The following is a 27006-nucleotide window of genomic DNA, read 5'->3' as shown; positions in this document are numbered from 1 at the left end:
TTGAATGAAAACCCGAGTCAGTTCTTAGCCTGAGAGAACAAGAAATTGTTGCTAATACAATTGTTATAAATTAATTATTGTTACAGTACATTTATGTGCCTGTTACGTGCTTTATATCATTGAGAACTGGCTAGGTTTTAGATAGTTGTGAGCTTATGAGCACAGATTATGTATATGCAACAAATTAATTACTATTTACAAAAATACAAGACATTCATTTTAACCAGCAAAATAGATATTTTAAGAAATTAGCTCAGTGAGCATAAAATATAATGACGCCCTTAACGTTAGTTAAGAGCAGTTGCTTATTATTAACATGTGTTCAATAAGTAATTAATCTGTAAATGTTTTCTCTATAGGAATTATAAAGTTCAGAGACTATATGGACCAAACAATAAAACATTACACTGAAAAGAAAAGAAAAGAAAAGAAAAGAAAAGAAAAGAAAAGAAAAAGAAATAGAGAATATTGCTCCATTGCTTGAATACTATTTGAACTTTATAAATTAAATTTAGTACTGTAATTCAAAACCAAGGTGGACAGACCTAACTACTGTAGTCCATAGGCCTCAACTTATCTACTTTTCATATTGAATATTTATTTTTTAGAATTATGCAGAATAAATACAGATTGGCTCTAGAGTATACCACTGTCAAAGTAAGGAATCTGTTACACAAAAATTATTTGTTAAGATCTCACAGCATCCTTAAATATGTAGATTAATGAAGCTTTGCAGCATCAAATGCAAAGACACATTAGAGAGTAATGAAGCTTAAGGGAGGGATAGGTCAGGAGTTAAGTCTGGAATTGCAAAGCAATTGCACTGGGTAAATTAGTCTGTTAGGTTAGGTTGAAGCAGACTACAAATATTTTCAAGGGGATACATGCTTCCACAAATTTCCCACAATCTCATCGCTGTCCAGTAATCCAAATAAAACTAATGAAAAGAGTTGGGTTAACATTTAAGGTGTAATGACGTAAGATTTATATATGTATGTATATATACAGTATTTATTTTTGAGTTTAAGGAAACTCAAAAATAAATAAATAAAATAAATAAATAACTGAACTAAAGGAAATAACATGAGTTCTTCTACTCAGCTACAAACACTTAATTATGTGTTTTATTTTGGTTTCTGTCAGACTACAGCCACCTTTTCATTCATTCCAGTGGAGAATTGCATAGGTACCGCAATGACTTTAGACTCTTTAGAGATGCAATATTTTTTTAGATCTGATTACTGTAATTGAATGTGCTGAAATATGACAATTTACTCCTCTTATCCTATAAATAGTTTTTCTATTTATTTAGCCATTTCACCGTGGTCAATCAACAGATGGTAAATTGTGACTTGTACACTGTATCCACAGTTTGCAGAAAATAAAATAACACAGGTTCAGAGACCTAGCTTTATTATTGCAAACAGATAACAGGTGGTGAAACTACCCAAACTCAGCTTTCATGTCAATCATCATAATTTAATGAACAGGTTAATTTTTAAACAAAAAACTGAGCATCAAGCTTTCCAATCAAATATAAAGAGAGTGTGTTCTAGATTTTATTCAGGCCATGCAGTAATATCCAGCTAACCTTCTTACTAGCAGATCTTGTTAAGAATCTTAATGATTCTAAAGTATAAATTTGAGTCCTATTCTGATTGTGATATTGTGATTTTCCTTCTCGTTAAATCCAAGACATCTGCTGCCCTACCGACGCTATTTGCAATGAAATTTATCCTTCTGGAGTCTTGCTGCTTCTTTCATTGATTTCATTTCATTTGCACCAATAAGCAAGCACTTGACTGAATTTGATGTATCCTCACCTTTGTCTGAAGGTAGGTAAATGAACCAAGCATAATTTATAACAGAATTATGAGATTTCTTTAGTGTTTAGTAATTTAAATTATAGAGTGATTACATAAATGTACATCACAGATTCAGGAAAGAGATCCACATTAAATAAGTCATCTCTGCCACAAGTAGTGGAACTCTTAAAATATGTTCATAATCATGTTGCAATAGCTTAATGTCTCAAAAAATAAATGCCAAGAATTAAACAGCTGAAGTGTGTTTAACACTGATTTTGATTGAACTGGGATATCATTTATCATAATTAATGTGGTACTGTGCTATTCGTATAAAAAAAAAAAAAAAAAAAAAAAAAAAAAAAAATGCAGGAAAGGCAGAGGCGTCATTCTGAACCCAACACAATTTGGAAGATGAATCTGCTAAATGAGGCAACTAAAACACAAAATAAAAAAAAATAAAAATTATGTTACATTGCTTCTACATCTGGTCCGGTTAATTCCCAGCCAATCAAAAAAGAGGCCTACAATTCTATTCTGACCTGTGTCAATAGCTTCTGCTTCATCCCAGTCTCTTTCTCTGTCTGTCCAAATGTCCTTGCTCCCCTCCGATGAAGCAGTAGCAATATCATTATATGTCAATGGACCAGAAACCCTTGCCAGTCTGTAATCCTTAGTAACCTGCATGAGATCATAAAGAAATGAAGAATAAATGTAAAATAGAAAATATAGAGATAGATAAATCCAATAATTAAATTCCATAAAACTTGTCCACATTGACATATAATTGCAACAGGATGTCACACATTAAATTACTAGGGATTATTGACTGTTTGGGGTTTGAGTTATGTTTTTTGGGTGGCTCTTTTTTTTTTTTTTTTTAAGAATATCTCAGCAGACAGAATCATGCAAGCACTCAATTTGCACACACTTTAGTTTACGGATCCACATTAACCCAGGTCCAGTCTATTACATACAGTTTCAATAGCAGTGTACGAGTATTTAGAAAGGCTTATAAAAGAAGTTATAAAGTGAAGCAATTATTCAGATATTTAGAAATAGGTGATTTGAAGAGAACACCAAAGTTAGACATGTGATTGTACCACGTGTTGTTTAAAACACTGAATGGAAGAAAGAAAAAAATTAAAGAGTCGATCATTGCAAGATTACCAAAGATCTAAGAAAATTTCTGGTATAGAATTCTGGGAAAACATTTGTAAGATTTTCCACTGCCAAGGTGCAAGTTGCTCTGAAACAATTTTATACTTTTTGCTGAAAATAGTCTGATAATCATTTTGAATAATATAAAAAAAAGAGTAATATGATTGAGTCTCCATAGAGAACTTGGGAATGAAAAAGTGCATACTATTCTTATTTAAGAAAAATGTAATTGGTGGTATATAGTAACTCTGTTCCAAATGTCAGCCTAGACACACTTCAAGGTATCATAGGCATGTCACAATGTCAAACCTCATCCAGAAGTAAGATTAGATACCTTATTCTTAGTCAAAATTGAAAGCATTACTGCATTTGTTTTTTAGAGAAAAGATTTTTCTGAATGCAGTGCCATGAGCTCAATGAATAAACACAAATTATCTATATTATACATTATAACAATATTATTATATAGTGCTGAAAATGCATTCAATACTGAAAGGTGTCAATAAAATAACTTGTGCACTATGTATTTTTTGGAGTATCACATTTTAACTTACCAGTATGCTAATTGCAATTTTGGAATTTAGCTCAAAAAGCAGAACTATAAAAGTGGCTGTCTATGTAGTGAGGTTCCATTTCAGTTAGAATGCTACCATGGAAGGTGGTTGCCTGTTATATACAGTACACAGCAACTCACTAGGTTCTGAAGCAGAGCTGTCATGTTCAAAATGGTCATTCAATCACAGCTTATTAGCAAATGTGGCATTCTAAATTGTAAAGCCTGCTTCATCAAGGGCACTGTGCACACCCCAAGCACAAATAATTCATTCATTCAAATAAAATCTGTTGTTATCTTAAGTAGGCGAGCAGACCAATTTTGATTTCATCAGGGCACACCTATAACTGTGTATACTGGAGCTCGACTAAATCGGGGCTCGCGTCTGCTGCGGGATCCTTAAAGTAGAGTGTGGCAGTGTCCTCTCCCTGCTCTGTCTTCCGCGGCCTGAGCTCGGTCACCTCTTTGGGCTGCTCTTGTCGGCAGCGATTGCTGTTCCACCACATTTCCAGGGCGGCCACCAGACAGGCCAACAGGAGCCCCGCTGCTAGGATGCAGAAAACGCCAGCGAAGCTATGCAGCTTGAGCGACCGACCATCAGGTTGGGCATTACTGTGGCTGTTGAGGTCACAGCGGCCAGTCCGAGGCCACCACTTCTGTTTCAAGACATCCAGGTCTCCTTTCTCCTGCAACTCCAGAATCCTGTGAAGAATGACATGGAATGTACTTATTTTGTGTGAAGTTTTACATATGGTTGTTTAATTTCCTTATTTGTATTGAAAAAAAAATATAAAAATTACGCAGCACTATATATTAAGCAGGTTAACCAATCAGTAAACTTGTATGTGTGTGAGTCTGTGTCTGTTTGTGTAGGGATGTTTGTTTGTTAACTAATGGGAAGGTTTGAGAAACTGTTTGGAATTTTTTTGTAGATGTTGAACATGATGAGTTCATATGAATTTGTCCAAGGTGAATTTTTTGAACAAAGCAAGCATGAAGGTCTACCCCTAACCACAATACTATAACCATCACCGTGGAATATGCTGTCATTTGAAAATGTACAAATAAAATCATACAAATTAGCCACCAAAAAGTAAAATGTTTACCACATTAAATTGCCATAAGATTGGACCAACTTGCAACCACCTAGCAACTTATTCATAACACCACTGAAAGTACAGGGCAGTGCCCCAGTAAATACCCTGTGTTTTGCACAGGCAAATACTACATACTTTTTCTGTAAAAAATCTAGTTATTTTTGCAGCTCTGTTTGGTGCCACTAGATACACATAAATCACTTACAGTAGCTAACCGTATGCACAAAACTAAGAATGCATTCCAAAGTAGTAAATTGAGCTCTTTTTTTTTTTCATTTAAAAGTAGGTCTACTGCTATATGAACAAAAGTGTAATAACATTCGGTTTATAAACAGTAAAAAAAATTATGTGCTTTTTACATCAGTGTTCCATTTACATAGTAGCAGTTAAAATATTTAACCCAAATCTCAACTTATAACATTAATGTAAAGTAAATATAAAACAAGACATTCGTCACTGCCAGGACATTAACGTTTTTATAGAAAATATTTAAAAGTTTGTTATAGAAAAAGACCAGAGTCCAGAGCCTTGATCATTACATTATAACAGGCACCTTCCAATTAGACCTGCATGATCACACGCTCGAATTAACATAATAAACCACAGAGTTAACAAAACGATTCACTCCACTGTGTCGAGTGAGAGCACTTCTCTGCTGTCTTCGTCCCCAACAGGTCAGCCAACAGGTCAGCTGTCCAGAACACTTGTCATGCAGATTTATGTATTTATTGCTTGCAAACATTGCAAGTGTTGGGTTTCACATGTTCCCAGTTTTGTCTTGTGTTTGGACATGAGTTTGAAGTTTGTTGTAACTGTTTCTACAGTTTGTAGTCTTTTGCAGTTTCATTTGTTTCATTGCCCTTGATTGTGTCCCCAGGTGTCCTATGCTCTCTTGTTTATCTTTTGTATTTAAGCCTTGTCCTGTTTCCGAAATCACCCCCTATAACCTTATTAACTATTCCCTATATTAATCCATTAATATAGTCCAGCTGAAAGAGTGAATAAAAATGAGTGTAAGAATTTGGATACTGAGTGTGTCGGAAGGGCTGCTGCTATTGCATAGTGTAATAATCAAAACTCCATTATCATCGGGAAGAAGCCGGCGGACAAACAAAATGAAACTTTAATAATCAAAATAAACACAAAACAGCGCATCAGCCCCTCGCGGACGACTGATGCGCACAAATAAAAACCAAAACATAAAATAAAGCCCAGGCCTGGTCCTCTCTCGTCCTTCACTGTCGTCACTCCTGTTTTATATCCTTCCATCTCCTCCGTGGGACTCAAGACCGGTGGGTCGAACAGGTGTCGTTCATTTCCCAATCACTCCACCAGACTCGCTCGTTCCCACGTCCCTCGGCCCCGCCCCACTCGTCACACATAGGTTGTGCTTGCAGTTTAATAATCATTAGAAAACTTTGCAAACTAGCACCTCCAGTATTAATACAAATATTTAACTTGAAATATGTAATGGAAACTAGCATGTATAAACCTCTTTTAATTAATAATTCTATAAAAAAATTTACAGTCAGTTTTAATAAAAGGTATACCTGATATTACACTTTACAGTTGCCATAATGTCAGTAATTGGACCAGCTATTGGGAAAGTGTGGATGATTCATCTGGACATAACATCTTCTGGTGAGATGAAGGAATTAATTTGTCACAACCCTCACAGTACATTTTGCGTATTCTCTAGCTGTTGAGTGTACGTTGGTTGTACACTTATTATTGTGTTGCATTATGTGATTGAATGGGTGCACTCGATAATATCCACTATGGTTTCAGACACCACTTCAAATGGTTTTCCCCTCAAAAGTTGCAATATTTAGGGTTATAGGTGGTGTTTCATGGTCAGCTTTTCTGTAACACTAGGCAATAACTAGGACATAAATCTCCAAACACAAGGTAAAGCATTTGACGCTGGGTATTGCTGGTGGTTGGGTCATGCTAATATATTTTAGATAGCTCAATAGAGAGTGAGAGAGATGGCAACCAAAGATCATTATCCAGCTTAATGAAATCCAAAGGCAATGCAATTCAACAATCTTAATTGGTTAAAAGTGATTATGTAGAGCTTTAAACAGTCTGCTGGCATCTGTTACATTCACAAAGGGATCAATTGGCTATGCATGTAAAACTAAACCTAAGAAACAACTGGTAATGTCAAATCAAGGCTTGTGGGTAATAAAGAATGTTTGTGAAAGTTCCTGTGACTTTGAGAGTCATTTATGTGGAAACTGAAGCAGGTTAATGAAAAACTTCTGAAACATGTCTACAGAATCTTGACATGGTTTTGCATGATATTTCTATGGGGATCTCTTGAAATCACACACTAAACAACATAATATATATCATTACATAAGAAACGTGAAATTCAGTTAAATATTTTGCCTGATTCACTTTTTGTATGGCACATTGGTTTAGCTAGTAGCTAGAGTACATCTCTTTGCCATACAGCTCATTGTATTCCCCAAAGCGGTCAACTTAAAATAATTATGACTTTTGCCTGAACAACAGATGCATCTTATTTTTTTTAAGAGGTGAAGCATATGTTTTAGCTGGAAGACAAGCAATACTCACTTTTGGGAGATGAGGTCTCGGTAAGGACTCCCATGCTGCATGGCGATGCCGTAGCCTTTGCTGCTCATGCTGTTGCCAGCTACAGTAATGGTACAGTCGTCATCTGTCAGTGCTGCATACTCCACCACAGCCATGTCCCACAAAAATGCGTAAGGTCCTTTTTTGGCCTGAAAAAAATAAAAAAATAAATAAAAATAAATAAATAAATAAATAAATAATACATACATTAATAATAATAATAATAATAATAATAATAATAATAATAATAAAAAATCTTAAGATTTAATTAAAGAGAGTTTTCTGACCAAATCGCTGGAATAATTAACTTTTAACCTGGGTTTGGATTGCAGTGTAAAGGCAATTTCACACCATAAACAATAAATATAATAGTGTTAATTGTTTATTATTCATGGGGTTGTAGCTATCTGGTCTGCCACTTAAAATGTTCAAGCTAGCTGTGAATATTTATGTTCTTAAAAATGTATAATTATTTATCCTTTACAGTTTTTATTGTTTAAGTGTTTTATCATTCCAATAACATCCTGGAGGCTTCTGGATCTTGAATAATCTATTGAGTTCTTTCTTGTTAAAAGGAGCTTCATTGATCTAAACCTGCCCTCACTGGCCAATTAAAAGGATTTCCTCAACTCATTATGGACTCTAAAAGTTTCTTCATCAAACTCTAGTTTTCCTCTTTGATCTTATGAAAGTTGTTTCTTTGATTTTTCAAGAACTTACACTCAATGTCTGTTGTTCATTTCAAAAGGGACAGGGTACATTAAGAACTTTTAAACTTCTCTTGAGAGAAAAGCATCTTGTATTGACAATCTGTCATCAGTGTTTAATGTTAACAACCAATACTAAATGGAAAATAATTTCCCAGTAATCTACAAGTTAACGCTAGTGCTAGTCAACTGTAAATATAAAATGTATAAAAAAATTTAATTATTAAAAACAAAAGTTAACCAGTAATTAACTTAATTTGGAATGTTTCTTTAGCCATTGTCTTCTACAAAAACTGTCAGTATATAAAAAATAAAAATAAAAAATAAATATTTGCCTATAATAGCATTTAGTTGGTTTTAGTTTCTGCTTACTGAGATATGTGATTGGATGATGAAAGAAAAAAAAATAATTGGGAATCATGGATCTAGCAATCAGACATACCACCCAGTGGTGCAGTAGTTTCTCAAGATCATACTGTGAATTTATCAAAATCCAGTTATCAATCAGTCCTGTTTAATGCTTAAGGAAACTACAGAGGTATTATGGTTGCTTTTTTTCATTTAGTACATCCTGCAGTTTAGAAAACTGTAGGCAACATTTTATGGCAAATCATATTGACCTTGTGCAAACTGGTAAATGGTAAATACATGGTTAATAAATGGTCTAGATGTCACACCTGGGTTTAGGAGCAATGAGGATTGGAGGTAGGATATAATCACAGCGATGCATTTATTGATACAAAATTCATAAACCAAACACGTAGGAGAACAGGAAAGGAAAATAATACCAAGATGCTGTAAACCATAATAAAGAAGAGTATGGACAATACACAACGAAGCAAATAAATTAACTTATAACAAGTAAGGACCAGGATTAGCCCATCATCATGTCCTGAAGACACCATTGCCACGGGGAGGCCATACCCCTTAATGGGTGGAATTTCACTCCAGTAGAGCACAATAAACCCTGTGATTCATGTGCGCAGTAAATATGTGAAGATATACCTTTTGCACATCCTGGGAAATACATTTAAAAAAAAAAAGCTCTCTGACAGGCTGAACCTGTAGGTGTGCTTCACGCAAACATTTAATGCCTGCACCAGACATTATATATAACCTGTTTGTTCAAAATGGTGGGGGAAAGGTTGCTTGCGCACTTGCCTGAGCACTAAAGAGGATGAATAACACCTTTGGAACATAACTCTGAAAGCATCTGATCGGAACTCCAGACAGGAGCAATTGGGCGTTAGCAATTTCTATAATTAAGAAATGCCTGCCCACAGACGAACCAGCTACAAAGGTATGATTTGGTGAAATGCAGCAACATAGACTTAGAGCTCCAGTTGACACTCACATTCCATTTTCAGAACATCAGGTAAGTACTCATATTCATACTCCTTCAGCACTGCTTGGAAAATTCAAATCTTTTCATTGATATTGACAGCAAACATGCAGGCTTCACTGAACTATCAAACATGCAGGTTCCGTAGCTCCAGTTGCATTTCAGATGGTCTCATCTATATTGAGACAATTAATGAGTTTCACTGTATCATCTATGGTGGAACTCACAAATTCTTCCCAATGTCTGGGAGCCATGACTGGTTGGGTCACTCTGGAGCACCATACGGTACACCAAAGTGGCTTGTGTATAGATATATGTGTCAGGCTTCCCACCTGATGGTTGCTGTATTGAAGAAGCAAGCTGCAACCCTTTCAAATGGAGAAGGGAGTTTCATAACATGGTGAGATTTGCTTCAGTCCTTCAGGTATGCTTCAGACAAGAGGTTTGAGAATGGATGATGGGTGGACATACTTTACTCTTTATCAATCTTAAACACTTAGGAGACAGTTACATAATTACTTAATATAATAATAACTATGAAGTAACTACCTTAACCTTAAGCTTTAAACTAGTAAGTACATAATTAATATTACTAAGTACTTATTTGTGTAATTATGCTGTAACAATGTCACCTTATAGTAAAAGTCTGAATACTATTCACTATTATTTACTTGCCTATTAGCATGCTTTTTACTGGCATATTGACTGTTTATTATTACTTATCAGTGTTGGGAAGGTTACTTTGAAAATGTAATAGGTTACAGATTACAAGTTACCCTGTTTAAAATGTAATAGTAGTGTAACTTTTTTAATTACTTTATTAAAGTAATGTAACTAATTACTTTTGAGTACTTTTTGATTACTTTTTTAAATTTGTGAAAATTAAAGAATAATAAATAAAGGCATATACATCAACTTAAATACAGTTATCTAATAAGCATGTGACGTATTCTTTGTACTAAACTCCTGAAACATTGGTGTTTTTTTTAACTGCTGTCTCTTTGAGCCGCTGCAGCTTCATCCCATGCTTTTTCCTTCTCCTGCAAGTCTTTGTAAAGTACATTGTGTGGATCATAAAGAACTTGATATTTCTCAACTTCAACGATGAGATGAGTGTCGTCCATTATTGTCTTTCCAGGTGCACTCTGAAGACCACCGCCTGTGACACCACGTGCTGTTGTTTATGATTGTCAGCACGACATCCGTTCGGCCTAGTTATAAGAATACGACTACTAATAATAAATAAATCTCCAAGGCTAAACTAGCAATATAAATTATTTAAAGTTGTTTTTGTATTTCGGCAAAAAATTTTTATTTTTGGATAGAACTGTAAGTACTTTAACAGATTTTGTAAAAAAAAAAAAAAAAAAAAATTATAAAATAATAATAAAAATTATAATAAAAAAATAGAAAAAATGTGATTTTAAATATCATACATTGTTATGTAATTTGCTAAGAACACAGTAGATATCATTAATGCAAAATTTGGGCAAAATTCCTTTTTCGTTTCAGTACATGTGTATTTTGGCCCTGATCATTGTCACTTTATCTTCTATACATATTTTTTTATATTAATTTTCTTTCCTAACATCCAGTTCTTGTTAAAACACTCTATATGTGCTTTTTTGTGCATTTAGAGCACTTTTTGTGTGAAATCATATTTATTCTGTCCACCAAATGTGTACTTTCACTTTAACTGAGCGTCAGCAGCGCAGCAAAAATAGACCCAGCGCCGAAACGATCGCGGCACTGCTGCTTCTGCTCTGCTTCTGCTGCGCTCTGCCGCGCAGCTTCTGCGTGCGGTGTGAACGCTCTCATCTGTTAACATAGGCGCCGAAAAAAATACGCGCTGCTTCTGCTCTGCTGCAGCTTGCGGTGTGAACCCGGCCTAACACTTCATGACTTATTAGAGATTTAATTATCAAATGGCGGATTCGCAAATGATCGCTTTAGTACATTCGGCGTGCAATTATACAATTACAATATTAAAATAGAGGGCAAAATCGGCTGCCAGGCCACCGGGAATTGCCCCGTTTCTCCTGGTGTCCAGTCCGCGCCTGATTTCCACAGACACGCAGAATGTGCAAGTCATATATTGCATTTTTGGGGCTTAATATTGACAGACACTAGTCCATGTCATGTTTTGATTCAAGTGTACTGACCTACTTTTGATTTAGTCATCCAAAATGTGGCATATTCCGTCCGCGTTAGGCATTTCGTTTTTATGACTGGATCTACGAACCAGACTGTGTTTCCGCATCCCGTGAAATTATTAGGGCGGTATGTCTCAGAATAGTCAGTGCAATTTGGGAAAGAAAACAGTTAAATCTGTATGTGGATGTGTGTAAATATTCAAATGTAATCCACTTTGTAATCGTTAAAATTTCAAAAGTAACTGTAATTTAATTACTTATTTTTTCGTAGTAACTGTAACTAATTACAGTTACAATAATCTTGTAATTAAATTACGTAACGCCGTTACATGTAACTAGTTACTCCCCAACACTGGTACTTATAAAGCACACATTAATGCCTTGTTCTGCATGCCCATTGTGACAGGTCTCTGGATTCTAGATCTCTCCACTCTAATACTAGTAACAAAAGCTACCTTACAATCAATAAGCACAAAACGTAATAAGGCAGTTTAATAAGGGAGAAGTCTTAGTAAAGTCTTAGTAAATACTTAATATGTATCTAATATAATCTAAAGTGTGACCTTTATTGTTATTACTATAGTAAGTACATGTAACGTGTAACAGACACCATACAAAATTTTACCAACTGGTATACTTAAAAGAACAATGTACAACTGTAACAGAAAGTACACTTAAATGTATACTTTAATAATCTAAAAAAGTGTCTGATGTAATCCCAAGAAGTATGCTACTAGTACATTGGTATTAATATACCAATATACCGACAAGATGCTAAAATGTACACACCTACATACATGCCACATGTGTTCTAAAACAAGCTCATTTGTTTAATGCTTCTGGATCAGTTCATTCTCTGATGACTCAGTGACCAAAGCTCAGAATATTCTAGAATGCATTTAGCATTTCTTCTGGCAATCACCATCGCTGAGAAGTCACATCATTTAGAAGTAAGAAAGTAGAGGAAAAGCTATGTCGCATTCACCTGTTGTATGTTGAATATTTGATTATAGCAACTGGCTTGCCAAAACGTTTCACAGTTCTCCTAAACGTAAAGACTTTTATGTAATACTTTTCTGACTCTGAATTTCAGGGAGATGCCTCCACAATTACAACAGACTAAATTTGGATGCAAATAAGAGATTAGTAAAGACTGAAGTATTATCCATAAAGATTATGCCTAAAACACAGTCCTCACAATGTCTTTCTGTTTTCTAAAATCTCTGAAATCATATAGCAAATAGTTGAGCAATGATCATACCTTGCGTATGCCTTCAGAAGGGCTAGAAACTGAAAAGTCCTGGCCATTGTTTTTGCTGATTGTCCTCCACAGCTCTGCATATGTGCTGTCCTGCTCCAGTGGGTTTGTACCCTTGGCTCTGAAGTAATCGTACACTGCTGAGTCCCTAACAGTGCCGTAGGCATAGTCCATCTGTCTTGCAAGATCCTGAAACGTTCTGTTGGATAGATAGACAAGATCAGGTAAAAAACATTTTTAAAAAATCAGGTAAAAAAGTTTAATAATCATGGTGAGGGTTTGCTCTAATCTCCCACCTTAAGTATGTGTAATACAAATAATGGACTATTATTAAAGACTGAGAGACACTTGAAGTGTACATAGGATGTTTACAGTTTAAGTGTTCTCCGTCTCACAAGAATTCTAATGTTTGGTGAAATATCCTCATTTCATGCACACTTTCATTTTTTAAGATTCTATAGTATTTTTCAAGAAATTAAAAAAGTAGTACATCAAATTAGTGAAAGTATAGATCCCGTCTTTCGGATGAGATGTTAAACCGAGGTCCTGACTCTCTGTGGTCAGTAAAAATCCCAGGATGTCTTTCGAAAAGAGTAGAGGTGTGACCTCGGCATCCTGGCTAAATTCGCCCATTGTCCTCCAACCATCATGGCCTCCTAACAATCCCCATATCTGGCTTCATCACTCTGTCTCCTCTCCACCAGTAAGCTAGTGTGTGGTGGGCGTTCTGGCGCAATATGGCTGCCGTCGCATCATCCAGGTGGATGCTGCACACTAGTGGTGGATGAGGAGATACCCCCTGTCTATGTAAAGCGCTTTGAGTGCCTAGAAAAAGCGCTATATAAATGTAATGAATTATTATTAATTATTATTATTATCTTTTAGTTTAAATGTATTCATATGAACAGCCTGTTGTATTTTATTATTTTATTATTATTTCTTTATTTAACCAGGGGAAATCAAATTGAGATGATAGTCTCTTTGTCAAATGGTCCCTGGCCAAGAAAGGCAGCACTTTTAGTGCACAGTATTTGTTTTATGTTTGTTCTGAGAATCAAATATTTTCCTCTCCTGAATACCTTCACAACTTGTTACATTCCAAATCAACATTTGGATGCAATAAATACTTGCATCTGAAATTATGGTATACATTCTAAGATAACATTTAATGTAAGCACCACCCTCAGGCTGGATAACGTCTTGGTTACGTATGTAACCCTCGTTCCCTGAAGGAGGGAACGGAGACTTTACGAATGGGGATGTCGCCCGAGAGCCCAATCATTTTCGAGTGGTACAAAACGAGCCAATGGTACACAAAGTACCTTGACATTCTCTTGCAGTCGGTCACATTCGACGTTACGAATGGGGTCCCTTACAAAATGCCACATGGCTGTCTTCCAGCGACAAATGTGAGTGATAGCACCCTGTCGTGAGGCCAGCACAAGTGATGGCCCATAACTTACACAGAATACACTGGGTAGCATATTCCAGCTGGACGTATGCTAGCAGGCCGCCTGCCCGTGGGAGGGCTTACAGAAGGCAGGTATCCACCAAGGTGGTGATACATAAGAACTCTGAGGTACCCAGCCCGCAGGGTGGAAGTTTCAACGACAGAGCTGGCAAGGGGCTTGCCAAGGGAAAGACACATGCTGCGGAGAGACTTACTGTCAACATACACATGTGGGATTGCCCAGAAAGGGGAATCACAACACATGGAGGCACGTAGTCCCACACAGAGCTGACCAAAGGGCATGTACACAAGTGTTAGAGGAACCCAGGGTTCTGACTGAGGAACTCACCTTAGGGGAATAGCGCACACATCTAGTCCGCGGAGTGGAATGGCGCAGCAAGCAGATTGACACCGAGCAGGTCCTTACTGGCCTGAAGGGGCAAGTACCCGGGAGGACACGGGTTCTACACGGAGATTATAAAATCTCGCGAATGTGTTAGGAGTCGCCCAGCCCGCAGCTCTACAGATGTCTGTTAGCGAGGCGCCATGCGCCAGCGCCCATGAGGAAGCTACACTCCTAGTTGAGTGAGCTCTCACCCCTAGGGGGCATGGCAGGTCTTGAGCCTGATAAGCCAGGACAATAGCATCCACTATCCAGTGGGATAACCTCTGCTTGGAGAGACTTACCTTCAACAGGGTCATGGTGAGCCGAAATGGCGGCCACATAGACCTTGAGGGTGGAAGGAGACAGCACAACCGTGTTCGAGAGTGAGCTAGGATCAGCCATTCGTCGAGGTAGATGAGGATACGGACACCTTGTTCCCTGAGAGGAGCCAGGGCTCCCTCTGCGACCTTCGTAAAGACGCGGGGAGACAGGGCCAACCCGAATGGGAGAACCTTGTACTGATATGCCTGCCCCTCGAAAGCAAACGAAGAAACGGTCTGTGTCGAGGAAGAATGGAGACATGAAAGTACGCGTCCTTCAGGTTGATCGCTGTAAACCAATCCATCGGACGAATGCATTCGAAAATGCACTAGGCGTTAGCATCTTGAACGGGAGTCTGTGCAGAGCTCGGTTCAAGGCATGCAAGTCCAGGATTGGCCGTAACCCACCTGTCTTCTTGGGTACTATGAAGTAAGGGCTGTAAAAGCCGGACTTCATGTCAGCTGGATGGACCGGCTCTATCGCGCCCTTTGCCAGCAGGGTCGCGACCTCCACACGCATGACAGGGGCATCATTGCCCACCATCGCCATGTGGACACCCCGAAACCTGGGGGGATGCCGGGCGAACTGAATCGCGTAGCCGAGCCTGAGCGTCCGGATGAGCCAGCGGGAAGGCCTGGGGAGCTCTAGCCAGGCTCCCAGGAACCGAACCAGCTGGGTCAAGGGGACTACAGGCGTACCCACAGTGGGGCAGCATTGTGGAGCAGACAGCCCCGGCATGGGAGGCATAGCATCCCTTAGCGGGGGCAGAGTGCGGGCACTCATCTGACTCCAAGTAGCAAAGAGGGCATGAGAAGACGACGCGTTCTTGAGCTGGCTTTGCACGGAATCTGGCAAGGGGAGAGGAGAACGAGAGTGGCGAGGAAGCACGTCACCAACTGTCGTTCGTGGCCTCTTGGGACCCGGAGGTAGAGGAAACAGCTCTTTTAGTGAAGGTTTGGGTACCACCGGCCGCAGGGCCAGTGTCGGAACAAAAAGAAGACGAGAACAAAGGATTCTCCCCCGGCCCTCCTCCGGGGGAAGGAGTGGTGCTGTTACCATCTCCTGATGAGCTGACGTCTCCAACTCCGGGTCGCCCGTCTCAGGAACGCCGCTTGGCCTGGCGTTTGGCAGGCTTAGGGGCAGAGACAGTTTTCGCCGCCCTTCTGCGGCCATCTCCTCGCTGCGGCCGGGGTGAAGGCTGCTGCTGTGGCTGAGCGGGATTGGAGGAGGCCGCAGGGGGGCGCCCTCGGAGACGAGCAGGCTGAGGGGGCTGCGCCGGCGGCGGGGTGGAGGCAGCAGTGGGCCACCGGGGCAGGATGTGTCTGATGGCCTCAGACTGCTTCTGGGCGGCAGAGAACTGCTGGGCAAAGCTCTCTACCGCGTCATCGTAGAGGCCATCCTGGGAGACCGGGGAGTTGAGGAGCTGAGCCCGATCAGACTCCCTCATGTCTGCCGGGTTCAGCCATAGGTGGCACTCCTGGACCACCAAAGTGGACATCACCTGACCCAGGGAGCGCGCAGTGACCTTCGTTGCCCTGAGAGCAAGGTCGGTAGCGGTGCGCGCCTCTTGCAAAACCCCTGGGTCAGCTCTGCCCTCGTGCAGCTGCCGGAGCAGCTTGGCCTGATAGACCTGAAGTGAGGCCATGGCATGCAGGGCAGAAGCGGCCTGGCCCGCAGCCCTGTAAGCCTTGGCCACAAGCGTGAATGAGAACTTACAGGCCTTTGAGGGCAGCTTGGGACCACCACGCCAAGTGGAGGTGCTTTGTGGACACAGTTGCATCGCAACAGAACACTCCACCTGGGGAATCTCAGCATACCCCTTGGCCGCCCCACCATTGAGGGCAGTGAAGGCGGAGGAAGTACCAGAACGGTTTCGGGCAGTTAAAGGTGCCTTCCATGAACTGGTTACTTCCTGGTGCACTTTCGGGAAGAAAGGAACCAGAGGGGGGTGCTGGCGATCCGCATGAGCAGCCCCCTGGAACCAATCATCAAGCCTCGAGCGCTCGGGACAGGGCGGAGGATTCCACTCAAGCCCGATGCTCTCTGTTGCCCGGGAAAGCACGGCCGTCAACTCGGGATCGGACTCGGACAACACTGGCACTCCTGAGAGAGGCAACGCAGCCGAATCCTCATCTCCCGAGGATTCAAGCCAGCCTTGTGATGCGGCGATCGACATACGGTCCTCTTCGCGAGCCCCGAATGAGATGTCAGGAGCCTGAGAGGGTCCAGCAAACTCATCAGGAAACTCGACCGGCTGCGACGTATGTGAGGGGGGTGTGGCCCGAGGAGCTTGGCTCGTCGGGGATGGCCACACAGTAACCCTCAGATCACCCTGGCCACCAGCCCTCTCTTAGCCCAGACACGTGACACACCGATCGTGGCTGTCACGAGGAGCGATGTATCGACCGCACCCAGAAATGACATCTTTAAAAAGACGCAAATCGGCCCGTATCTCTTTTGTTAAAGAAATTAGCTCTTTCAGAGGTGTTGAAGAGCTCAGGGGAACGTGGGAGCTGTCGCAGGAAACCCAGACGAATTGCTGAATCACGCCGTCACACCAACACCAGTGACTCTTGCTTGTAGCACTCCGGTGAAAGCAGCACACAATGTGCTCGGCTCTGAAGCGAAAGCTTGAATGCGAGTTGCTCGCGTTGCTCCTTTTATACCCGCTCTGCAGGGCAGAGCTTGTGATGCAAATCCCGCAGACCAAGGTACTTTGTGTACCATTGGCTCGTTTTGTACCACTCGAAGGTGATTGGGCTCTCGGGCGAGTTCCCCATTCGTAATGTCGAACGTGACCGACTGAAAGGGAACTCAAGGATCCTAGACCACTGCCAAAAACTTGTTTGTTCAGTGTTCAGCAAACAATTAAAACAATTATTATATCATTATTATATATTATCATTATATCAAATGCCTATTTCAAAGTCAAATACTACTACACTGCACTCTGTCCATATGCAGACTTTGTTTGTTTACAAATGAACAGTGGTAAAGATGATGGATTTGTTCTTTTGATATTTACCTGTAAAAGCAAAGTGTGTGTGCGTGCTCCGCTGCAGCTAAAGAAACAAGTTCAATATCACTCAGAACACTTCAGGTGTGTCTGTGGGTAGCATAATTAATATGTGGTTGTTTTTAGTACCCAGTATCTGACAGCAAATTGTCGCTGTCCAGCATTTTCATTCCCGTCTATTTTTAGTACACAGTATCTGACAGCAATTTGTCGCTGTCCAGCATTTTCATTCCCGTCTGGTCAAGTCACAGGTGATGCTCCGGGAACACTAATGTGGACATAACCCACCACAGAGTCTGATTTTCGTAGCCTGAAAAGCAAAGTCAGTCACCGTGTGTAGCTCCTGGATCATCTCTGGATTGGGACCACCCTCATGCAGATATTTCAACACCTTTGCTTGGTAGACCTGCAGCTAAGCCATTGCATGCAGGGTGAACACAGCTTGTCCAGAGGCAGTGCAAGCTAGCAGTGCAAGTGATGAGGGATGAGGTGAACTGACAAGTCTTAGGTGGTCCTGTCAGGTGATAAACTGCAATCACTCTCTCCACCAAGAGACCTCTGTGTACTCAGAATCAGAATCAGAATCAGAATGAGCTTTATTGGCAGGTATGTTCACACATACGAGGAATTTGTTTTCGTGACAGAGCTCCGCAGTGCAACATAACAGCGACAGAACAAAAAACACAATAAGGAATAAAAAATACAAAAAAATACAAATAGGTGGGTAAGGATTGACAATATACAAATTGACAATGTATGGCAGGTATTTTAAAAAGAGCATTTATGTATGTACATGTATATTATGTGGAAAAATTGTAACTGTACGCTAAGTATGTGTGTTTGGATAAATAAGTGTATGTGTATATAAATATAAATATAAGTAGTATAGTGTGTTCCATGTATGTACATGTATATTATGTGCAAAAGATTTACGTGTACGCTAAGTATGTGTGTTGGATAAAAAGTGTAGTGTATATAAATATAAATAGTGTAGTGTGTCCCACAGTTATTATCAGCTGTTCATAAGATGGATTGCCTGAGGGAAGAAACTGTTCCTGTGTCTGGTCGTTCTGGTGCTCAGTGCTCTGTAGCGTCGACCAGATGGCAACAGTTCAAAGAGGGAGTGTGCTGGATGTGAGGGGTCCAGAGTGATTTTAACAGCCCTTTTGCTCACTCTGGATAAGTACAGTTCTTGAATAGATGGGAGGGTTGTACCGATAATTCGCTCAGCAGTCCGGACTACCCTCTGTAGTCTTCTGAGGTCCGATTTAGAAGCTGAGCTGAACCAGACAGTTACTGAAGTGCAGAGGATGGATTCGATGATGGTGGAGTAGAACTGTTTCAGCAGATCCTGTGGCAGGTTAAACTTCCTCAGCTGGCGAAGGAAGTACAACCTCTGCTGGGCCTTTTTCACAATGGAGTCAATGTGAATGTCCCACTTCAGGTCCTGAGAGATAGTGGTGCCCAGGAACCTGAATGACTCCACTGCAGTCACAGTGCTGTTCATGATGGTGAGTGGGGGGAGTGCAGGGGGGTTTCTCCTGAAGTCCACGATCATCTCCACTGTTTTGAGCGTGTTAAGCTCCAGGTTGTTGAGACTGCACCAGACAGCAAGCTCTTTAACCTCCTGTCTGTAAGCAGACTCGTCACCATCCTGAATGAGGCCGATGAGTGTGGTGTCATCTGCAAACTTCAGGAGCTTGACAGAGGGGTCCTTAGATGTGCAGTCATTAGTGTACAGGGAGAAGAGCAGTGGGGAGAGAACACAGCCCTGGGGAGCTCCGGTGCTGATTGTACGGGTGCTGGATGTGTATTTTCCCAGCCTCACTAGCTGCTGCCTGTCTGTCAGGAAGCTGTTGATCCACTGACAGACGGAGGTGGGCACGGAGAGCTGAGTTAGTTTGGGCAGGAGGAGGTTTGGGATGATCGTGTTGAAGGCAGAGCTGAAGTCCACAAACAGGATCCTCACATAGGTCCCCGGTCTGTCTAGGTGTTGCAGAACATAATGCAGTCCGATGTTTACTGCATCGTCCACAGACCTGTTTGCTCTGTAGGCAAACTGAAGAGGATCCAGCAAGGGTCCAGTGATGTCCTTCAGGTGGGCCAGCACCAGTTTTTCAAATGACTTCATGACTACAGACGTTAGAGCCACAGGCCTGTAGTCATTTAGTCCTGTAATTTTGGATTTCTTTGGGATGGGGATGATGGTGGAGCGTTTGAAGCATGAAGGGACTTCGCACAGCTCCAGCGATCTGTTAAAGATCTTTGTGAAGATGGGGGCCAGCTCGTCAGCACAGGATTTCAGACAGGCTGGTGTAACACAATCTGGGCCTGGTGGTTTTTTCCTTTTCTGCTTCCTGAAGACCTGGCGCACCGCATCCTCGCTGATCTGTATTGCAGGTGTGGGGGAGAGGGGGGATGCAGGAGGTGTGAATGGTGAGAGCGCTTGATTGGAGAGGTGTTCAGGGTGGGTTGCAGGAGTTGTGAGTGGTGTGAACAGTTGTTTGGAGAGGCATTCAGGGTTGGTTGCAGGAGTTGTGAATGGTGAGAGCGGTTGATTGGAGAGGTGATCAGGATGGGTTGCAGGAGCTGTTAATGGTGTGAACGGTTGTGTGGAGAGGCATTCAGGGTTGGTTGCAGGAGCTGTGAATGGTGTGAACGTTTGTTTGGAGAGGCATTCAGGGTTGGTTGCAGGAGTTGTTATTGGTGTGAACGGTTGTGTGGAGAGGTGTTCAGGGCAGGTGATGGGTGTTCTTTCAAACCTGCAGTAAAACTCGTTCAGATCGTCTGCCAGTCGTTGATTTTCCACAGTGCTGGGGGGTGGTGTCTTGTAATTGGTGATCTTCTTTAGGCTTTTCCACACTGATGCGGAGTCGTTCGAAGTGAACTGAGTCCTTATTTTTTCAGAATAATTCCTCTTTGCCACTTTGATCTCCTTTTCCAGTGTGTATTTAGCCTGTTTATACAAGAGATTGTCCCCCTTCACGTAAGCATCTTCTTTGGCCTGACGGAGCTGTCTGAGTTTTGCAGTGAACCACGGTTTGTCATTATTGTAATTTAGTTGAGTCTTGGTAGGAATACACATATCCTCACAGAAAATGATATATGATGTTACGGTCTCTGTGAGTTCGTCCAGATCGGTGGCAGCAGCTTCAAAAACACTCCAATCAGTGAGGTCAAAACAAGATTGTAAATCCTGCTCTGCTTCATTAGTCCATCTTTTTACAGTCCTTAATACAGGTTTAGCTGATTTTAGTTTCTGCCTGTAGGTCGGTATAAGATGAACCAGAAGGTGATCAGAATGCCCCAAAGCTGCTCGTGGAACAGAGTGAAATGCATCCTTTATTGTTGTGTAACAGTGATCCAATATATTACTGTCTCTTGTGGGACAAGTAACATGCTGTCTGTATTTTGGCAGTTCACGGGAGAGATTGGCTTTATTAAAGTCCCCAAGAATGATTAAAACAGAGTCTAGGTGTTGTTGTTCTGTCTCTGTGATCTGCTCAGCGAGTTTCTGTAAAGCTGAGCTCACGTGCGCTTGAGGAGGGATGTAAACACTAACCAGAATGAACGAATGAAACTCCCGCGGCGAATAGAACGGCTTGCAGTTAATGAAGAGCGTTTCGAGATTTGAGCAGCACGTCTTCTTTAACACAGTTACATCTGTACACCACCGTTCATTGATGTAAAAGCATGTCCCGCCGCCGCGTGATTTCCCCGTTGATTCTGCGTCGCGATCCGCTCTAAACAGCTGAAAGTCCGGCAGATGGAAGGCGCTGTCCGGTATGGTGTCATTCAGCCAAGTTTCCGTGAAACACAGAGCAGCAGAGTGGGAGAAATCTTTATTTGTCCGAGAGAGCAGAAGCAGTTCGTCCGTTTTGTTGGGTAGAGAGCGGAGATTTGCCAGATGGATGCTAGGCAACGGCGTTCGAAATCCACGTTTTCTGAGTCTCACGAGCGCTCCCGCTCGCTTTCCCCGCCTGCGCGTCCTCTTGAAGCGTGTGATCAGGGCAGCCGCTCCGCCGACAAGAATGTCCAGCAAAACATCAGAATAGTCGAAAACCGGTGAAATATCGGGAGATGTGTGTTGCCGAATATCCAGCAATTCGTCCCTGGTGAAACTGATTGCAGGAATATAACTAAAGACAGGACAAACTAACAAAAACACAAAAACAACTGCAGAGCACGTGACGGAGGCAGCCATCCCGTATCGGTGCCACTCAGAATAACTCCCTCGCTGGACCACCATCAAGATTGGTGAGAATGAAGTAGCTGGTGCACATTGTTCTGTTATTTCGCAATTTTGTTAGCTCCTTATGAACTTCAGGGAAGAAAGGAACTGTAAGGGAGCATAACTGAGTGTTGCGCTTGGACCCCAAGAACCAATCATCCAACCGAGTGTGCTCAGGGGAGGTTGGGGGAGTCCACTAAACCCCAATACTCTCAGCTGTCAAAGCATGGCCGCCATCTCAGTGTCAGCCTCGGACTGAAACAAAGCACCTGGGGAACCTGCTCCAGCTGAATCATCTACTTCCAATGACTTCACCGATGCTGTGTTTGACAGCTCACTGTCAACACAAGCCCCAAATGAAAAATCATGACAAGAGAATGAGAATGAGCTTTTATTGCCAGGTATTGTTTACACATACAAGGAATTTGTTTTAGTGAGAGAAGCTCTGCAGTGCAACAGAATGACAGCGAAAAGACAGAACACAGATAATAATAAGAAGAATATAAAAATAGACAAAATAGACAATGTACAAAAAAAATCTAAACAAAATATAATATAGACAATTATGATGTACAGGTATGCTGTGTGCAAATTTGAAATGTAAACAAGTATGGTGTTCAATAGGTAAAGAATATAGTGTTGTGTGTTCCAAGATTATTGTTAAGTATCCATGAGATGGATTGCCTGAGGAAAGAAACTGCTTCTGTGTCTGGCCATTCTGGTGCTCAGAGCTCTGTAGTGTCTACCAGATGGCAACAGTTCAAAGAGGGAGTGTGCTGGATGTGAGGGGTCCAGAGTGATTTTACTGGCTCTTTTGCTCACTCTAGATGAGTATAGTTCTTGGAGACTGGGGAGGGTTGTACCAATGATTCTTTCAGCAGTCCGGACTACCCTCTGTAGTCTTCTGAGGTCAGATTTGGTAGCTGCAGAGGTGCAAATTAAATGATGGCAGAGTAGAACTGTTTCAACAGCTCCTGTGGCAGGTTGAACTTCCTCAGCTGACAAAGGAAGTACAACCTCTGCTGGGCCTTTTTCACAATGGAGTCAATGTGATTGTCCCTCTTCAGTTCCTATGAGATAGTGCTGCCCAGGAACCTGAATGACTCCACAAAAAATCTTGAACAGATGATTTCTCAAACTCATCTGGTAACTCTACTAGAAGACATGTGCTATGGGAGGAATGAGAGGTTTTCAGAGATTCACATGGCTAAACTAGTCTTATGACATCCCCTTGCTCTCCCTCAACATACATCACAGATGCCTCATACCCAGAAGTAGAAGGACCAGAACTGGAAGTAGCTGAGGTGACTTTTAGAAAACAATCAAGCAAAACATGCCTATGTCCTCATAGAACATATTAGACTTTGAAGTGATGCTTGAGTGAGCAAAAATATTCCAATTTACAGATGTTTTTCTTTGTCTTCCTATGTCCTTGTATCCTATCCTTGTATGTTTCTCTCACACACCATATGTGGAGGGAAGAGGTAAGATGCAAATAAATAAAGAAAGACAATAAAAAAGGATGTACAGTTTAAGAAACAGGAATTACCCATGGAGTTAAATTATAGTAAAATGTCAATTACATATGTATGTGCCTGTGGTCTTAAGACACACACACACACACACACACACACACACACACACAAATAAATAAATAAATAAATAAATAAAAATGTAATGGAATGTCCTATACATTATGAAACAGTGTTTATTAAAGACAATCACACTGAGGCCAAAACTAAAAAATAGTCCACCACTGTTATATATAATAAAGGTCACATATATATATATATATATATATATATATATATATATATATATATATATATATATATATATATATTTATGTTAAAACAAGCAAAATCACTGGCTCGACTGACTCAGTCTATATTTGCTCTGTTTAATTTCTTCAGGTCAGAATTTATTATTTATCATGTTAATGGTGCCACAGGATTCATCCAGAATACATCAGCAGGACAGGAACCTAACTTGGTAAGAGCTAACTTTAAAGACCAAAGACAACGCTGTAAGTAATGTGGGATGTCGGGCAATCTGTACTGCTAATGGAGCTGTCAGGCCCAGCCAATGAAACATAAGCCAGTGAAAGGAAACGTTTCACTCTTTAATACCTGTTTGCCTGTCAGCCTTGTAAATTGTTGCTTATATATATATATATATATATATATATATATATATATATATATATATATATACATATATACACACACACACACACACACACACACAGAATAATGTCATCGTTATCCTATACATGGATTTCTGTGCAGAGTCAGAGTCATCTGTCAGTCAGTGAATTGTTTTCTTTTCAATTCGGACTGATCTGTCTGAACAATCTGGATCAATCAGGCTTTCCAACATTTTACTGTATATGAGAAAAAAAAGAGAAAAAAAATAAAACTATTGTATACATACACATACACACACAGAATGTATATATATATGGAAATATATATATAGTCCAGGTGGAAACTAATGTCTGTTTGTTTCTTCTCCTCTTGTGAAGAGACAGGCTACCCTCTTGACGAGTGACTAGCAGCCCTGCATGAGCACCTATCAGCCGAGCATCGTGTGATCCTATCCACAGACACTTCACCTGCTCACGTATAGCACCATTTGTGAATAAAGCCCCCTCCTGGGGTACTTTTTTGCCAGTTCTGTGTCTGTGTTCTCATTCACCCTGTGATAAATGGTGGAGAATGTGGTCATGAAAGGTTTGTTTTTGTTATCATCCTAGGAGAACCTCTCTCTCTCCCAGGAAATGGAAGAGATCATATGTCATCTTACCAAGCTCTCGGCATGCCAGCAGCAGTTCATGGTGCGACTAGCCGCTCAACAAGAATATACTGACTGGGTTCTTGAACAGTTACAGGCCAACATGGCGGCCCGCATGCCCCTCCCGGAGGTGGCCAGCAAAGCCCACCAGCATCTCATCTGACTGTCTGAGTAGGATGATGTCGAAGCCTACCTCCACACCTTTGAAGTCATCATGACCCGAGAGGGGTGGGTGAAAGGGGAACGGGCCAGGATCATCGCCCCCTTTCTCACGGAGGAAGCCCAGCACACCTATTATTCCCTCCAGGCTCCCGAAATGAGAATTAAAACGAGCTCAAGGCTGAGATCCTCGCCTGGGTGGGCCTGTCTCCCCTGTATGCAGCACAACAGGTTCACCAGTGGGTTTATGACGAGTGGAAGACGGTACGAGCCCAAGCCTCCCAGCTCGCGTGTCTGGCCCATCTCTGGCTGCTTGCAGATTTGCCATCCACCATCAAGGTGGCTGAAAGGGTCGTCCTGGATTGGCTGCTGCGGGCCCTGTCCAACCCATTGAGTCGCCCTGTCAGTATGAGGAACACTCTGGACATTGCTGAGCTCATCGAGGCTGTGGAGTTGGCCGAGGCAACTAACACCCATGACGCCTGAGAGAGAGTGGCCCTGGCACCCAAGAGGGTGATGGAGCGGTGTCCTGAACCTGGGCTGTGGAGGTGGGCATTGTGCATGATCTTATGGTTCCACTGCTGTTAGGACGAGACTGGCCATGGTTCGAGCAGCTACTCATAACTCGAAACTGGCCGCCCCAAGTCAAGATTGGTAATGGAGGAAGCGCCAGAGACCGCACCACCAGACGGTCTGTTTTACTCACGTCAGACACTGAGAGGGAGGGTGAGTCAAACACTCCTAATGTTCCTGCTGTATATCTCGATGTGTTTCAGCAGGTCATGGCTGGAGTTTCCTTTGGCCGTGAAAAGCGCAAGGATGACCGCTTGCAGAACTGCTGGGAACGAGTATTTTGTGTGGATTAAATAGATCAGCTACCAGGCCCATACCCCCTCCCCTACTTTGTGATCAGGAATGGCCTGCTGTACTGTGTCACCCACAGGTGGGGCAAGGTACCCAAGACCAAGATGGAAATGATAATGGAGCTGGCTCATGCTCATCCGATGGCCAGGCACCTCGGAGTGGAAAATACCATAGAGCGCCTTTGGGACTGTTTCCACTGGCCGGGATTCCTGCCCCCATTCATGTCCCGGGGAAATAAGAAGTGCTTACGAGGATCAGGCACTGGAGCAGGCTCTGGGGCTGCAGCCAACACTGGAGTGAGCTCTGGGGCTGGAGCCAACATTGGAGCACCTCAAGGAACCAGAGCCAACCACCTTCTCCTCCTCTGATTCACTTCTAGGCTTGGGGTTGGACTCGACACCTGAGCAAACTCTGGGGCTGACAGGCTTGACCCAGGAGCAGCCAGATGACTGGAGAGAGCCGTGGCCGGTTGGCCGGGCATTGGTGTGAACAGCGCACTGGACTTCGGTGTGGCTGGCAAACTTGACTTCTGAGGGTCGACAGGCTCATCTTTAGCATTGCCAGTGGGCTGGAGAGAGCCACAGTTGGCGGGCATGACATCGGAGCTGCAGACAGGCTTAGCAGTATGGTGGTTCTCATACTGTGGGAGGAAAAAAAAACACAGAAAAAAACACCCCCCCCCCCCCCCCCAAAAAAAAAAAAACACAGAAACCAAATGAGGAGAAGAGGCGAAGCTTACTATTTTGGTCTGAAATTATGTCACGGTTGCCTTCTTGAGCTAGACGAAGAACGAGGATAAGAGGAATAAACTCAAAAACGACTGTCTTTAATAACCAATCCCAAGGGGAAACACATGGCAGGGCAAGACTCACATGAAACACACATATATGTGTATATTATATATATATATTCATACACTTTGTTATCATATATTTTGTAAATTTTACATGGATCAATGTAAATTGTGTTTAGGCAATTTAAAGTTTGAATGTGACCTCTAAATAGGTGAGTTGCTTACTTTACTTTTATTTGTTATCCTAATAACACCCGTATCCTACAGTGTATCCTACAAAATGTTCAGATGTGAAACACAAACACACACATTTTCCC

The 27006-nt window shown here is 41.7% G+C and overlaps 1 protein-coding gene across 2 annotated transcripts in view; it reads right to left on the bottom strand.

Moving 5' to 3' along the window:
* Window positions 1-27006, bottom strand: part of grid1b (glutamate receptor, ionotropic, delta 1b) — a 483532-nt gene that overhangs the window by 2710 nt on the left and 453816 nt on the right. The window contains exons 13-16 of one of the 2 annotated variants that reach the window (XM_059531953.1): window positions 12681-12876; window positions 7200-7366; window positions 3981-4221; window positions 2348-2486 (exon numbers count right to left, since the gene is read on the bottom strand). In XM_059531953.1, coding sequence (XP_059387936.1) covers window positions 2348-2486; window positions 3981-4221; window positions 7200-7366; window positions 12681-12876 — 743 coding nt within the window. The remainder of the gene's footprint in view (window positions 1-2347; window positions 2487-3980; window positions 4222-7199; window positions 7367-12680; window positions 12877-27006) is intronic. The other variant, XM_059531954.1, reaches the window with a different exon arrangement.

Source organism: Carassius carassius, chromosome 40 (assembly GCF_963082965.1).
Source record: "Carassius carassius chromosome 40, fCarCar2.1, whole genome shotgun sequence".
In the NCBI taxonomy this organism is placed as follows: Eukaryota; Metazoa; Chordata; class Actinopteri; order Cypriniformes; family Cyprinidae; genus Carassius; species Carassius carassius.
This window is presented reverse-complemented; position numbering and strand designations above follow the sequence as displayed.